This window comes from Arachis hypogaea, chromosome 13, assembly GCF_003086295.3.
Source record: "Arachis hypogaea cultivar Tifrunner chromosome 13, arahy.Tifrunner.gnm2.J5K5, whole genome shotgun sequence".
Classification (NCBI taxonomy): Eukaryota; Viridiplantae; Streptophyta; class Magnoliopsida; order Fabales; family Fabaceae; genus Arachis; species Arachis hypogaea.
Genome location: NC_092048.1, coordinates 143588442 through 143605266, shown reverse-complemented (window position 1 = coordinate 143605266; position 16825 = coordinate 143588442). Strand labels below are relative to the sequence as shown.

Below are 16825 nucleotides of genomic sequence, written 5' to 3'. Positions count from 1 at the left end.
AAGTAAAATGTGATTTTTTATTATTTATTTTATAGATGGGTGGGATCAATAGTAAATATAAAAGAAAAATTATTCAACGATAAAAGATTATATTTTATTCTCTAAAATAAAATTTAAACTTTAGAGGATCTAAATTCAATGAAAAACAAAGTCACAATATTTATGTCATGTCTTTCCAAAATAAATATCTGGAGTTTACCTTTACATCCTTCTCCTCTGCCATAAACTCCATATAGAAAAAGTGAAACTGAAACCTCGCCATTCATTGAGATCAGTTACCTCCAAACAATACACAATTTTAGCAATGAGTCATTTGAATTTAGAAGACCCTATGAGCAGGTTCTAATAGTGGAGCAGCCACAAATGGGTTCTTCTACGTCTCTAGCTCTTGTTTTGTTCCTTGTGTTTGCTGGTGAAATAATGACATCAGAGGGAATTCGAAGAAGCAACACACAAAACAACAAGGGACAGCGCATGGTAGCACCAATGGAAGAAGATGAATTATTGGCATTGTTTGAAGTGATGAGTGGTCTTCTGGAAGATCCTGAATGGGCCCAGGCACATCCACAGCCATGCACAGATACCCCATGGCCTGGTCTTGAGTGTGAAGTATCCACCACTGACCCACCAATCTTTCATGTCACAAAGATTCATGTTGGTCCTGATATACTTTCACCACCTTGCAAAAAATCCGCTTACCTATCACAATCCTTGCTTAAACTCAATTATCTCAAAACCCTTTCACTCTTCAACTGTTTTGTTGCTTCTTCACAAGTGATCACTCTACCAAACACACTCTTTGGTACTTTCTCTTCATTGGAAAACCTTGCTTTGGAAAACAATCCATCTCTTTCTGGTGAGATACCTACGAGTTTGGGAGATGTTGGTTCTCTTAGGGTCCTGAGTTTGTCACAGAACAGCTTACAAGGTAACATCCCAAGCAAGCTTGGTGGTTTGGTTTGTCTTGAACAACTTGACCTTAGTTACAACAACTTGAATGGTTCAATCCCCATGGAAATTGGAAAACTGAAGAAGATGACCATTTTGGACCTGAGTTGGAATTCAATTGAAGGGGCTATTCCTCATTCTATAGGACAACTTCAACTCCTTCAGAAGATGGATTTGCACTCTAACATGCTTGTTGGGAACATTCCTCATGATTTGGGAAATCTCAAGAGGTTAGTGTTGCTTGATCTGAGTCATAATTTCATTGAAGGGCCTATTCCTGAAACTTTGTCAGGTATGGAGGTTTTGGAGTATTTAATCATTGATAACAACCCCATTAAAGAAAGGGTACCACTGTTCATAGGGAAGCTTAATAAGCTCAAATCATTGAGCTTGTCAGGGTGTGAATTGAATGGTCCTTTACCAAACATCTTTTTTTCATTGAAGAATCTTACAGCTATTTCCTTAGGTAACAACAGACTCAGTGGGCCAGTTCCTAAAGTTTTGGGGTTACTCCCAAACTTAGATCAATTGAATATAAGCTACAATAATCTAAGTGGGGTTCTAGAGCTTCCTGAATACTTCATCACAAAGCTTGGTAAGAGGTTGGATGTGAGAGGAAACAATGAGCTATGCACAAGTGATGATGATGATCAACCAAATAGGAAGAAAAACTTCTCTTCATACTTGGGAATCCCCTCTTGTTTCACCATGGTGCCTAGGACTGCAAATTCTTTTGCTGCTGGACCGGTTGAAAACCCTTCAGGGATAAAGCCATCTTGGTATAACAACATCATAAGTTCGTGTCCATCATTGTTACAGGGGGATCTTCGTGTCATCCTATTTACTTTGGGTTTGAATTTGGTTTGGTTACCTGTTCTCTCAGCTTTTATTTAGATTAATGAAATTCAAAAGCTTTAGTTAAGTAGTACATACAGACATAGTCACAACTAATGAGAATATGACTTATTAAGGTGTGACTTAGCTCGTAATAAGAACAATATAAGTGACATTAGTAGTTAAGCACTTTAAGAATTTCTCTTAACATTAATACAAGTTAATTCCATATATCATGATTTACTATATATATATATATAGATATATGTATTTGGAAACATGCATGGAAAAGCTATTTCATATATATAATATAAAGTGGCATTAATAGCAATGCCCAGTGGTACCTCCTTACTCCTCAGTGGATTCAATAATAGGGCTCCAATAAAAGAAAAAAAAAAAGAAAAGTAAAATAAAGATTCACATTTGGCCTTTCATCTCCGATTTTTTATTTTGACATTGGAGAACAGATAAGCTTTCGGCAAACGAAAAGTCTAGGGGCCAGCAATTTTATTATATTTTAGCCAGCATGTAACTAGCAGAAAAAGGTGAGTCATTGGATGAAATCTCACACCATCAAATCATCATTGATGACTAGTTGATGGCTACCAATCACAAATATTGCTGGCCCCCTAACATTACTCTTCCGCAAATTGACAATACTATTTCGTAAATTGTATTTTTATGAATAATTTTTTTTTATAATATGTCTTTTGTTATTGACAATACATCTTCTGCATTTTGTGAACAAAAAATATTTTCTCTTACAATATACTCTCGATGAATTACTTGTATGATAGACGTCTCATAATATCTGGATGATTCTCAAACGCTAAAACAATAATATATATGTTCTCCCAGACCAATAAGGGTCGGAGGTTCATTCAGCAGATCACCGATTCAACGGGTTCTCAACTGGTACGAGATAAAGTGACTCCCACAATTACATCTCTTAAAAAATTGGATAACTGGCAGAAACTTTTAGATGAATAGATTCAAACAAAAAGTCTATCTAAGTACAAAGTATAAAAGGAGAGAGATTTATCCCTTTTTCAAAATACGTCATCTTTTTATCTTAAGTAATCGACTTATACGGACATTTATTTTAGTATCGAAGTGCCCTTACAAATAGTCCCACTTGTAACTTACCGACAATCGTGACTTCACTTTCCTATGTCAAATTCGCATCCTGGTCCTGATCCTCATTGCTCACGTCTATCTATACAATCGACTATCCATCCCAGTGAACAATCGAACAATATATAATTAAAATCAACTATTAAAATCTACTAAAACATTAGTTCGCCAGTATACTTAGAAAAATTAGCCTCTCATCTCATCATTCATGTTGATAAGTAACTCTTATTTGAAAGAAAGATCTGTATCACAATTTTCAAGGGCTGTCCCCGAGTGTTGTTTTCTAAGGCAGCCTTTTAGGAAGAGTAGCAGGAGTGTCGGTTGGTTCTGACATTAATGAGCATGCTGATGCCACAACCACCCTTGTTTTGGCGGGTTCAGACGCTCACAGAATCTGAGAATCTTATAGCAAATTAACAATCTTTACCGGCAGCTCACAAAATCTTCACACTCACTAGCAATGAAGCATATGGACCAAACAAAAATTTAAAATGAACCCTAATTTATTTGAATTTAGTTATTACATTATATTATATCATAAAATTAACCACAAATATAATGATCAAGCTAAATGAGAACTATATTATATTTTTTGGGTGCAATCTTTTTTGTACACCTACTTAATACAAAATGCTTGTGTACAGAATACATTAGTAAATCATATTTTTATTTATTTATTTGACCAGAGTGTAAAATTCTAATTATATTAGAACTCACATAATTACTCTATCCCACTCTCTTCTCTCTTTTTATCAGAGACTGGTCCATTACATAGGGTTTGGTTGGCATCGACCCCCTCGTTGGGTTAAATTTGAGTGGTCCAATTTCTATCCTATAAATAATAATATTACAACAGGACACAAGCTATGATAAACCACTTGTAATAATGACCCCAATAACTAACAGGAAAGTCTTGGAGTCAACAATTTTTTAAAAAATTGACCAATATTTAACCATTAAAAGAAAATTGAATAATCTTACACTATTAAATTTAATCTCATACTATTAAAAACACTATTAATAATTAATTAATGGTTACAAAACACAAAAATTATTGCCCTAACACTCCTCTAACTAACATGAGTTCAAAGGAAAGTTTTGAATCGAGCTCAAATCTTGCTCCATGAATTAAAGAGCCCGTCTGAGGATAATACCATCTCTTCAGCAATTTTCAAAATAATGCGCATCAAGTCTACTTTGCTGTATTTCTGTTAGCAATGCTTTCTAATCTGCACATTCCATACGCAGCTTGCACGTGCTTAGTTACTTTATATAAAATAAAGAGCAACTCTTTAGGCCATTCATTTTTTAGTATTTTTGATCCGTATAAATATTAAATTAATACTAAATAAATTTTATTAATTTATATATTTCTTGTATGTACAACTCTTATAATTATAAGTACAAATTATTACTGGTCAAATATTAGTTAGGTAATATTTTTCTAAAATAAAATTGGTCCCTACGTTTGATTGTAATCCTGTTTTGGTTCTTATAGTGTGTTTGTTTGAGGTGAAAATGAGAGGAAAGAAAAGGAAGGGAAAGAAATTAGAAGGAAAATAGTTATTTTCCCTTGTTTGGTTGAGGAGAGAAATGAGAGAGGAAAGAAAATGGATGAAAAAATATTGATGGAGCCACCAGTTTTTTTTTCCCTCCAACAATGGAGAGAAAATGGTGAGAAAACTAATTTTCTCTCTATACTTTTAATATTACTCCTTTACTTTTTTCAATATATTTTATAATATAAGGATAAACTTGTCTTTTTATACCATTTTTTTCCTTCTTATTTTCCTTTCATCCAAACATATCTAAAGAAAATAAAAATCTACTCAATTTTTTATTTTTTTTCCTTTCCTTTCTTTCATCTCTATTTCTTTCCTTTCAACCAAACATAGTCTTAAGGTTTAAAGTGTCATCTTTGAATAAAAAAAATTCATTTAGCTTCAATATAGTCTCACCGTGATGTCAAAGTTAAATAAGTAATGAAATGTTTTAAATGACAGCAGTACAAGAACAAGCTCGATAATTTGGAGAATAAATACAACTTCTAGAGGCACAAAATCAACCGTGGATGCATCAATATATTTTCTATAGAACTAAAAAAAATTATAAATAAATGTATTGATGTATCCACGGTTGATTTAGTGCCTCTAGAACTCGTACTTATTCTCCAAATTATCGACTTTATTCTTGTATTACTGTCATGTAAGACATTTCATTAATTATTGAACTTTGACCTTACGAGTGAGACTATATTGAAGTTAAATAAAATTTTTTTAAATTCAAATAAGACAATTTAAACTTTAAAGACCAAAACAGAATTACACAAATGTAGAGGATCAATTCAGCAATTTATCCTAAATTTTATTAAAATGCTTTTTACAATCCAACTTCAAATTAAATGATGAGCCTAAGTATGATTCGAACTTATTATTGGGATTGAAAATGTTGTGCATTTTACTGAGTTACTAGCTTTTAACTAATCAATTTGATTCTACGTGAGCTGACAGAGTATAGAAGTATATAATATACTATACTTTTGCTTCCATTATTAATTTAAGTTTTACGGTATGTATTAACTCCCAATAATAGCAAAACAGGGAAGAAAAGAGTCGGATCAGAATGCAGGTGAAAGATTAAATTCAGACCATGCAAGATGTAAAAGAAAAGATTTATGTTTTTCCGATGGCTCAGATCTTGCACACTTTCCATATATCGTTGCCAACGAGTCAATTAGCGGCTAATAATGTTTATTTATTAGTTATCTAACCCGTGCTTTCTTCCTCATCATTTAGTAGTTTTATTTGCAACTAAGAAAGATGATATGTTATACATGAACTCAAACAGATAATACTGTTGATTTTGGTGTTTGTGTTTGACAGCACGGCATGGAAATTTTATCAGGCGGAAAAGAAGAGACACATGTTCAAAATTTGGTTGCAAGGTAAATAGTACAAGACCCAATATTTCACAGTTGAAGAAGATAAGCAACACAAGTTTGTTTTTTTCCTCAAAGATTCATTCATTAGAAACAGCTTCACTATGAGGTATAAGAAGCTGAAGTGGGCATATTAAGCACTAGAATACAAGTAATAAGCAAGCCCCATGACATGCAACATAATTACAGCATAAAAATCTAAGCAATAAAGCCATGCAGGGAAGGTTGGTAGGAAATAAGGAAGAAAAGAAGCAGTAGCACAAAGGCAACACCCCAAGGGGAACCACCAGCTCTGTGGATGGCACCTGGCTCAGATCCTGGCATGGGGAAGCTTAACTGGCTGCCAGTGGAGAGCCAGTGAACAACGATGATTAAGAGCAACGGAGAAATTACCAGCAAGCGTTGCAGCAACTCTGATGCAGTAGCCATCACTGCATCATACACTATGTACCCCAAGAATCCACAAATCACAGCACTTGCTACTACTATGAGCCAATGCTCTGAGAAGCTGAAACCTGAACTTGATCTGTTCACTGAATAAGCCATGGAAGTGGGAATCACTAGTTGGAGACAGTGTTTATGTTGACTCTCTGAGTGTGGAGCACTGGGGTGTGAACAAGTACAAAGTAAAAAATATATATAAAATGACATTTTTTGTGGCCATTTAACATTTGGTCCTTAAAATTTATCATTTCTCGTCTAGAATGGAATGTTGGGACCCAACTATAGTGGAAACCATAATACTTTTGCTCAAGAGATAAATTTCAAGCAAGTAGATAAAAAATAGTTATTAGACAAATATTTTTCCAAAGGCAAAAGATCACCAGGTACAAGGCCAGCTGTCCATTTGTTTTTTAGTTCAGTACATTAATGCATCTTGGTATTAACTATATATTAAAACATCATCAACAGAAACAATGTTGGGGTGCTAATACGTTTTTCTTTTCTTCGTCTGGGGTTCCTGAAAGAAGCATTATGTTAATAATAATCAGATAAAAAACAAGTTTATATACATGGATAAAGGGGCTCAAAAATCCAGGAGAATCTCTGATCCTGTCATGGGTTTTAACTTTTTATCACATTTTAATCTATGGGGTACATGATTAGGTAATAGTCAATCCATTTGCACCCCCATGTGAAGGCACGTGAATATGTGATCGTTAATTCTATATCCGGTTAATATGGGCCGTTTACTATTTGACGTGATATACACAAATCAGGAGCTTCACTATTTAATTTTAACCCTTGATTTAACTGTGAAAATTGTAAAATGCACAGGACTAGAAATTTTTACAATCTCGTTATTGACACCCCTTCTATAATAAACAATATTTTGACATCAGTATTTTTTATAACAATTAAAGATAATTTTTTTGTTTTATTAATTAAAAAATAATTTAAATATACACTTAATTAATGACAATATTATTTTTATATGAAAGTCAAGAATATTTGATATGTAAATAGTATTTTTCAAATTTTAATTATGTGTGGATGTCACTTAAAAAAAAAAATCAAACAGTAACATGGTAAGTATGTCAAAAAGTTTAATAAAACTACCTTAGACAGTGAATACAATGCAGCAAGTATATGTAATAACTAATAAAGTTACCTCAGTGAATACAAGAATACGAATGTCAGAACCATGGGATGTTCAACTAGTCAAGAAGGGTATTTGATCTGGATAAAAGTAGAGAGGAGATTTTTTCCGTAAGGGTAACCGCATACCAGAGTGGCGGTGTGCATGGTTTGCAGAATGATGGAGTTATTGGAGTCAATAATAGCCTTCGCCATAAGCCCATATAAGCCAATCAACTTTATCTTATTATATACAAGGACGCACGAATCACTAGGAGTAAGACAATAAATAACAATTGAAAAGGAAATTGCCTGCTAAAATGAAAAAAAAGCAAATCTCCCCATTATATAAAAAGCAAAGGGGGATAATGCAGGCAAATAATATGTGGCATTTTTGGAAGTCCATAAACCAGGATACAGGAGCACATAAATTAAACTGTAGTTCCACCTCATCATAAAAGGTGCATGACAATAAATATTAAATAATACACATTTTAAAACAAATTGGAGATTCGGATATCAAAAGTCAAGGGTCCTTCTTTACTGTGAAGACTTACTAGTTACTCACGATGCGGATACCCCATGTTACTCTCTGTGACTTCAGGTATTTTTGGAAAATGGCATTAAGGTCAGAGAACTTCGCCGGCATTGCTTCCCATTTTTTCTCTGAATATGCCAAAACTTTTTCCTTAAGCATGAAGAAGGCACTTGAAAGATCAACCATAATCCCAAATGGAGTAAGAGTTGAAACCTCAGTAAAATTCATCTGTATTTTCATTTTCCCGTGTTCCTATCTCCTAGCATCTGTAAGAGTCAGTGTTTGTGTACATTTGATTGCAATCAATAATGCAACGAGACAAGAAAGAATGTACAAATATGTTTGGTAAACAAAAGCTTCTCTGGATCAAAACTTAGCCTCTTCTCAAAATATATTGGAAATCAATTTTGCACCTCCACCCAACTACAACCAGGAGTCTTCTTCAAACCTCTGTGTTTCATGGCTAACCTCAAGTCATTGGCATCCTTCCAGGAAGAACAGGTGGAAAAAATACTGGCAGTAAGCACATAGTTTGCTCCCAATTCAGACTCCAATTTAGACAAAAGCTTTCCATCCAAACTAGGAACCCACCCAAGATTCCTGCAAGCACCTAGAAAACTCCTTAATATGACAGCATTCGGCTCCATTGGCATGTTCTTGATCATATCATGAGCTTCCTCAATCAAGCCAGCTCTTCCCAGCAAGTCAACCATGCATCCATAATGCTCAACAGTTGGCTTTATGCTATACATTCTCACCATCCTATCAAAATACATTTTACCCTCAGAAACAAGTCCCATGTGGCCGCAAGCAGAAAGAATTGCAGAAAAAGACAAACTATCTGGCTGCAACCCCATATCTTCCATCCGGGAGAACAGCGAAATAGCATCCTTTTGGCGGCCATGATTTGCAAGAGCAGATATCATAATTGTGCAAGACTGGAGGTTCTTCTCATGCATTGAATCGAAAACCTGGAGGGCTTTGTCAATCTGCCCACACTTCGCGTACATCTCAAACAAAGCCGTGCCCAAACCAACATCCAATTCCACTTGATTCCTCACAATGTAAGAATGAATTGATGCTCCAGCACCAAGGTTGAGCATTTTGGTGCAAGCAGAAAGCAAGCTCACCAAAGTAACGGAGTTAGGCTTCACATTCTCCATCCCCATCTGGAAAAACGCAGCCATTGCATGGCAAGGAAATCCCCGAGAAACACACGTAGAAATCATAGAGCTCCAAGACACAACATCTCTAACAGGCATTTCATCGAACACCTTCCGGGCGAGCCCCAGTGCGCCGCAGTCAGCATACATCTTGAAAAGGGTGTTGTTGATATATGGATCACAGGTGAAACCCATCTTGAGGATCAAAGAATGGATGGAACCGCCAAGGGGAAGGGAGGAAGCGCGACCGCATGCAGTGAGAAGGGGAGGGAAAGTGAAGTTGTCAGGGGAAAAGGGGGGAGTTTGGTGCAGGTGGCGAAAGAGGGTGAGGGAGTGGAAAGGGGTGGTTTGAGAGAAGGCCCTAATGAGGAGGTTGAAGGTGAAGAGTGGGGGAGTGGCGGGGAGGGCGCGGAAGAAGAAATGGGCGTAAGGGAGGGAGATGGAGGACGCGCAGGAGATGAAGACGGAAACCAGAAAAGGGTGGCGGAGGAGGCACGATTTCAGAAGGAGCGAGTGTACTTGTCGGAGATGCGACACCGTTGTGGACCGCCACAACACTCTCTCTATCTCTTGCGCTTGGAGCACTACCATCACTCCCAAACATCACCGTATTTTCCAATTCCATTCAGCAAAACTTAATTAGTTAGGTAGTTACTACCCTGTTACCCCTCCCCTCCCCCTTTTTTTTTGTCTCTTGGTCTCTCCTCATTTCTTCTGATGGACTCCCTTCATGAAGAATTGGGCTGATCCATTCTAATGTTTGGGCCTAAGCTCGTATAAGATCATATCATTTTTTTTTGTTGCCTACGGTATCCCCCAACCCGACAGGTCAAGGACTAATTCGTCGCGGATCTAAGCTCCATTTAAGGGTTTATCGCTGGCCAATAGGTTGCTGCATGCACAAGGCGGGATTCGAATCCCCGACACTTGTTTAAGCGGATAAGTGAGTTGGCCATTCGACCAACCTAAGTTGGTTAGATCATATCATTTTTTTTGGTTTACCCAAATGGTATGCGCTAACCCGACAGGTTAAGGACTAATCCGTCGTAGATCTGAGCTCCATTTAAAGATCTGCCACTGACCAATGAGTTGCTGCATGTACAAGGTGAGGTTCGAATTCCCAACACTTGCTTAAGCGGACGAGTGAGCTGACCACTCGACCAACCCAAGTTGGTTATATCATATCATTTTTAACTGGCACTCCTCTTTCAGTGTTTCAACGTACAGCCAGTATAAATGGGCCTTGGCCTGTTTTCATACCCAAGATAAAAAAAAAAACAAGTAAATGCAAGTCAAAATTCATAAGAGAATTTCTCTAAATTTGTGCTACCATAGGAGTACGAATTTTTTTTTGGTGCGGTAAACGGGGCCTAAGCCCAGGAAAAGATATTAGTATGAATTAATTATGTAATAATGTAGACCCACTAGTCAAGTTAGTTAGTTTCCTTTCTTTTTGTGTTGGGCTTAGGCCCCATTACTTTACCAAAACAAAAAATTAAGTAATAATGTAGACCTTACCCTAATTTAATTTAACATACCAACAATTTAGATGAATTATTCCGCCCCGAATATCCTCTTAGAAAATTTTTCAAAGATACTTATCAAATATTGAAAACTTATATATTATATAGGGGCTTTAAAGAGATACACAATGGTTTATTTTAAGACTTACATAATACAATTAGGGATTTAGTTTTGTAACTTCCATTTATTTTAAAATTTATTTTACATACATGTGTTTATTTATATATTTAGACATATATTTAATATAAAGTAATATTACATGATCAATAAATATTATTATTTTTAATTAGTCAATAATAATTTATATTTGTATTTATAAGATTTTTATATATTAAAATATATAAATTGTATTTATATTTATTAAAATTTATATACATAAATTAATAGAATTTATACTTATTTTTTAAAGTTTACATATATAAATTAATAAAAATTATTTATTAAAAGTAGTTTAATATTTATACTGATTAAATAATAATAAAATATATTAAAAATTATTAGTCTCCGAGAATTTTTCTTTAATATATTTTAGTGATTCTGATACTTTGATGAGTTGATCAAACTAATTAATTTGAGTCCAAAATGATTATAGCGAAGAATCAAACATGATATTTTCAAATTCATTTAGCATAATTCTTATTTGCTAGACTATTATTAATTTTGTGTTTTATATGATATAAAATATGGTGAAAATTTATATACAGTTATTTTTTTTAAGTTGATAATTAAAATTGAAGATTCTTAATTAACAATTTTAAATAAAAATAAGTGAGAAATGTTACTTATTTTTTAAATTTTTAGTTTTTAGTCAATATTTTTAATTTAAATAATATTATTTAATTAATTTAAATATCCCTTCTTATAAAAAGTTTTTTTTTATAAAAAATTATTTATTTTTTAGTTATTTTTCTTCTAAAAATTGAATAATAAACAATTTTTAAAAAATTATTTAATTGTACTGTAAATAAATATACGTGAGATTTTACCATAAAATATATACATCAAATATTTAAAAATACAACTTATTTTAATATGGTGAAAATTCAGGTGAAGTCAACTTTACTTGAAGTTGATATGTGAGAGCCATTAGATGATTTGACTAAATTTTCATCGAACGACTCTCAAACATTAAATATACGTAAAGTCGACTTCACCTGAGTTTTCAACTTTTAATATAAATATTTAGTTATATATTTATGTACCAAACTTCGTATCATCTACCTAGCTGGTAAATGGATAGTAGCAGAGTGGGAAGTGGGACCTGGGAACTGTAGAGGAAAGCTCAGATTTCCGTGACACGTATTCGTCTGATAACTCAACTTCATTAAATAATGGACAATTGACTGTTTTCTTTCATTTGATAACATCTCATGACATGTGAGTCAAGAAAGATACTTACCCTTTTGTCACTACACACATTACCTTTGTTATTATTTCAATTCACCGCCGTTTTCTCAATTGTCTCCATTTACATACTCTTACACGCTCTCGTGACTCAACTCAACACACTTTTCTCTCCTCATATATCATCTTTCCCTCCTCTTCCAATTGCCCCCATCTCATTCCGCTTTCTCACTTCATATATCAAAGGTTTGTTCTTCCTTTTCAGCTCTCCGTATCATTCTGCCTAATTTCATGGTTCGCTTACTAATATTTGCAGTTCTAGATATACTTGATCATACTCTTGTATTGAATAGTTAGAATTGACATGATCAATTTCCTTTTCAAGTCTTAATTCACACTTCAGCTTTTTATCTGCTGATCACAGTTTATGGTTTAGGGTGTTATTGAGGTTTTGATTAGAAAAGTTGGGGTTTTTAATCTTTTAGGTTGTTTTCCATCATGGGTTTCTTTAAATTTATCTGGTCCTGTTGTGCAAAATACTCATGAAAAGTTTAGAATATCCTGCTTTGCATGTGGTGGTGGGGCTGATGCATGTTGAAATTGACATGGACTCGGAACTTTTTTATTAAAGACGGATTCCATAATGGTGGATAATTGAGGGGAACCAGAAATAACTATTTTGTTTTGATTTTCTCATGATTGCATGTTGCTAGGTCTCTATCCAGATTGTAATTGTATAGTTTGCATGCGATGTATGGATTTGGAATGCATTTGATTTTATATGAATTCATGTAATTTAACCTTTGTGTTTATCTAATTTCAGAAATCAGAAGTGATGCCTAGTACAATGGAGATAACTAATGTTACCGAGTTCGAGGCAATTGCAAAGGAGAAACTGCCCAAGATGATTTATGAATACTATGCATCAGGGGCAGAGGATCAATGGTCCTTGAAAGAGAACCGAAATGCTTTCTCAAGGATTTTGTAATGCATTGTTCTTAGACATCTTTAAACATTTGTTTTATTGCAGAAGCCTTTTTCACAAAGTCCATTTGGTTTACTTGAAACAGGTTCCGACCACGTATTCTGATTGATGTAAGCGAGATCGACTTGACAACAACAGTATTGGGTTTCAAAATATCAATGCCTATCATGGTTGCCCCTACTGCCATGCAAAAGATGGCTCACCCTGACGGTATGTCATAATTCTGACTCTTAATCTTTTAAATTGAAGTTTATATGTTACTGATATTGAGAAAAAGAAAAATAGAAAAATCTTATTTCAAACAATCCATGCAACTCTTGTGCAGGAGAATATGCTACCGCTAGAGCTTCAGCAGCAGCTGGCACAATCATGGTTTGTGTTCCATCATATTTGTTCTGAATTTCGTTCCCAAACAACTGAACAAGAACTATATTTGTTTTCTATGTAATATGTTATAGATTATTTGATTCTACTATAAATTGGTGCATTCCTAGTTACCTTCATGAAATCTTTTGTACCCCTTACTTTTCAGGTAAATTAATTTTCATGTTTTTTTATCCACAGACTCTATCCTCATGGGCTACTTCCAGTGTTGAGGAGGTTGCTTCAACAGGACCCGGCATACGTTTTTTCCAACTCTATGTGGGTATACATTTCCCTGATTCCTTTGCTTCGTGATTCCCTTTTAGGTGATAATCAGAGTTACAAGTTTCCCATTGAAATACAAGAACATGTCCAAGCACTTTAGGTGAAACAAATTCTTTTGATTACAGTTGTTTCCTTCTCTCTCTCTCTCTCTTTTTGTTTTTTGTTTTTGTTTTTTTAATTTTGCTGCACTTCTGATAATGCATTATATGTTTTGGCACTACGGATTGAGTCTTGCATATTGTCACAGGAAATTTATTACACTTTGTTTCATATGGCTGTGATTCTTTTACAGGAAATGATATTATTAGTTTCACAAGGAATTTTCTTTCCTTTCACTAAATAGCCTTGGAGGCTGCAATAATTTCTTCCATTCTTCCTTGTTAATAACAAAATATTATAAATTAAACCGTTTTCATGCTGTTTTTCTCTTAGGTGTATAAAGACAGAAATATTGTTATACAGCTTGTGAGAAGAGCTGAAAGGGCTGGTTTCAAGGCCATTGCCCTGACTGTGGACACTCCCCTTCTTGGTCGAAGGGAGGCTGATATCAAGAACAGGTTTGCAAGCATTTAAGAATTTTAATGTGAACATTCTTTTATGAAAATTTAAGAAAGTTTTTGTTCATGGTTGAGTGGATGAATCTTATATAAATATGTTACGTGGTTGTTTGATGGTGTTGCATACAGATTTACTTTACCATCACACCTAACACTGAAGAATTTTGAAGGATTAAACCTTGGAAAGCTAGATAAGGTGTGTGACACTAATTTTTGAAATCAAATGCTTCTTTCCACTGATGATCATCTAACTATTACTGTTTCGAGATCACCTCACTGTCCTTGCAGACTAGCGACTCCGGTCTAGCTGCATATGTTGCGGGCCAGGTTGATCGGTCTCTCAACTGGAAGGTGATATCAATATTTTTACATATATGCCTTTCCTAATTTTGGATGTTGAATGTGAAAGTGATACCAAGTTAAACCTTGCTACAGGATGTGAAGTGGCTTCAAACAATCACCTCATTGCCAATTCTTGTGAAGGGTGTACTCACTGCCGAAGATAGTAAGCATATCAAACAGATACATTCTAATGCTCTCTCATTCATATTCTCTTTGTTTGGATTGTTTTCTCAATCTTGAATGTGAATAATGTAGCAAGGATAGCTATACAAAGTGGAGCTGCTGGGATCATTGTTTCCAATCATGGAGCACGCCAACTTGACTATGTCCCTGCAACTATTATGGCTTTGGAAGAGGTATTGCATTATCCTTATCATTTTAGGAAAGTTTCACATTAATTGAAATTGAAATAAATCACTTTGTGACATATCTTGTTATTATTCTTGGTTGTAGAATAGAAGTCTAGCCCATGCCTTATTTAACTTTGCTTAATCATGTATAGTGCATGCAAAGTTTAAAGGTGCATCAGAGACCAAGATTATTTTTCTTCATAAGGTTTTGGTTGTTTGCCTTTAATAACAGGTTGTGAAAGCTGCACAAGGAAAAATTCCTGTTTTTCTGGATGGTGGAGTCCGCCGAGGGACAGATGTTTTTAAAGCACTTGCTCTTGGAGCATCCGGTGTATTCGTAAGTATATGTGACCAATGGATGCATGCTTTCCTCTGATCTCCCATTTTTTTCTCATAAAATATTGTCTAAGCTAATTGGTTACAAGTAGTGTTTGATTATAGATAGCCTAGGTAGGTGATCTAAAATTGAGCCAGCTTCATATTGCTGCCATTGCCTTGGCTTTGACTTCAATTTTCAGATTGGAAGGCCTGTGGTGTTCTCTTTGGCTGCTGATGGTGAGGCTGGCATAAGAAAAGCACTTCAGATGCTTCGAGATGAGTTTGAACTAACCATGGCGCTGAGTGGTTGCCGTTCGCTCAAGGAGATAACACGCGACCATGTCATGACAGAGTGGGATCGCCCAAGAGTTGTTCCGAGGCTATGAGTTGACACAGGATTCCAGCTCTGTTTCACCACCGGGTGGTGCTAGTTAAACCTGATAATGGTAGGAACTTTGGAATGAACTTTTTCCTTTATTCCCTGCTTCAATAAACAACCCCTTGTGTTAAAAATAAGCCATCCATGAGTGACTGCTACTTTATGATCCACTGTATGTATTGAATAAATTTCTAATAATAACCAGGCTTGTTTCCTTGCACTTGGTGGTGTTGGAATTTGGTATGCTCCGAAGCATGATTGGCAATAAAATAATAAGTTTGTTCTTCCTTGATTAGCAAAAGCTGAAGTTAATTTTGCGCCCATGTATCCCTCATTGTTTGTTTTTACTCTGTTCTTAGTTAATGCTCATGTTGGTGTTTAACTCTTTTACGAGTTTGTGTTAGTTGTACAACCAAAAATAAGTGTTAAATAAATTAAACACCTAACTCAATAAAAAAAGTTACACCAAAATTCAAACGTATTTACTGAGTGACACAATATACGAAAAATTGATTGTTGAAAAAATATTTCCGAGTCTATTAATTAATACCAACCCATTATAACTTTATAAGACCAACTCATTATGATTGATGGGCAAGCCTTACTAACAACTAAGGATGGTTTAGTACGTAAGAGAAGCAATTTTTTGTTGTCAGGTAAATTTATATCTAACTTTCTTTTGTATCAAAATAAATGAATTTGAATCTTCCAAATTTTGAATTTTCACACTTTAGAAATTAAAGTGTGATTTCTCATCCTTGAATGATTTCTTTCTCATATTTTCTCTTGATCCCAATGAAATATATGGTGAGAGATTACACTTTATACTCTAAAGTAAACTTCAAACTTTAGAGGATCTAAATCCAAAATAATATAGGGAGTTTAGCTAATCAGTATCTACGGTACTAGTTAATGTTCTTACAGTTTGCATATCTATGTTGGTGATTCTGAGAATTAGCTCCTTTTTTACGCCGTTTTACTTGGATTTAATTTGTTGTTAGGAGCCTAATTATAATCATAAAAGTAGAATAGGAGAGGGAATGGATACACATTTCGTTCGGCTTTGGCCTTTGGGGAGACTTGTATATGTATATTTTGGTCACATTTAATTTGGAACAAACACCATCTATCTCCAATCACTAACTTGGATAGTAGTAATTCAGAGAAATTTCTGATCTGTTTGATCACCAAAGGAAGGTTCTCGTAAATAATAATACACAAGTGGAGGAAATCTTGGGAAGGTGG

At 34.7% G+C, this 16825-nt stretch overlaps 3 protein-coding genes across 3 annotated transcripts; 1 reads left to right on the top strand and 2 right to left on the bottom strand.

Moving 5' to 3' along the window:
* Nucleotides 1-5900: 5900 nt before the first annotated feature.
* LOC112792531 (pentatricopeptide repeat-containing protein At5g66520) lies at nucleotides 5901-9807 on the bottom strand. Its single transcript, XM_072212944.1, has 3 exons — nucleotides 7990-9807; nucleotides 7467-7675; nucleotides 5901-6815 (listed from the first exon to the last, which is right to left on the bottom strand). Exon 1 carries the CDS (start codon nucleotides 9722-9724, stop codon nucleotides 8372-8374), a length of 1353 nt encoding a protein of 450 aa, XP_072069045.1. The 5' UTR covers nucleotides 9725-9807; the 3' UTR covers nucleotides 5901-6815; nucleotides 7467-7675; nucleotides 7990-8371.
* LOC140177792 (uncharacterized) lies at nucleotides 6053-6400 on the bottom strand. Its single transcript, XM_072210962.1, has one exon. The coding sequence runs from the start codon at nucleotides 6398-6400 to the stop codon at nucleotides 6053-6055; it is 348 nt and encodes a 115-aa protein (XP_072067063.1).
* Nucleotides 9808-12011: 2204 nt separating the features above from the next.
* On the top strand, nucleotides 12012-15800 carry LOC112792529 (glycolate oxidase 1). Its single transcript, XM_025835799.3, has 12 exons — nucleotides 12012-12247; nucleotides 12825-12985; nucleotides 13072-13196; nucleotides 13312-13358; nucleotides 13551-13628; nucleotides 14067-14191; nucleotides 14321-14387; nucleotides 14480-14542; nucleotides 14627-14696; nucleotides 14789-14889; nucleotides 15116-15220; nucleotides 15402-15800. Exons 2-12 carry the CDS (start codon nucleotides 12837-12839, stop codon nucleotides 15585-15587), a joined length of 1116 nt encoding a protein of 371 aa, XP_025691584.1. The 5' UTR covers nucleotides 12012-12247; nucleotides 12825-12836; the 3' UTR covers nucleotides 15588-15800.
* Nucleotides 15801-16825: the final 1025 nt, after the last annotated feature.

Coding starts and splice junctions, on each gene's coding strand:
- LOC112792529 (XM_025835799.3), top strand. CDS start 12,837: ATGCCTAGTACAATGGAGATAACTAATGTTACCGAGTTCGAGGCAATT. Junction 13,629..14,066: donor TACGTTTTTTCCAACTCTAT/GTGGGTATACAT, acceptor TTTTTCTCTTAG/GTGTATAAAGACAGAAATAT. Junction 14,192..14,320: donor GAGGCTGATATCAAGAACAG/GTTTGCAAGCAT, acceptor TGTTGCATACAG/ATTTACTTTACCATCACACC.
- LOC140177792 (XM_072210962.1), bottom strand. CDS start 6,400: ATGGCTTATTCAGTGAACAGATCAAGTTCAGGTTTCAGCTTCTCAGAG.
- LOC112792531 (XM_072212944.1), bottom strand. CDS start 9,724: ATGGTAGTGCTCCAAGCGCAAGAGATAGAGAGAGTGTTGTGGCGGTCC.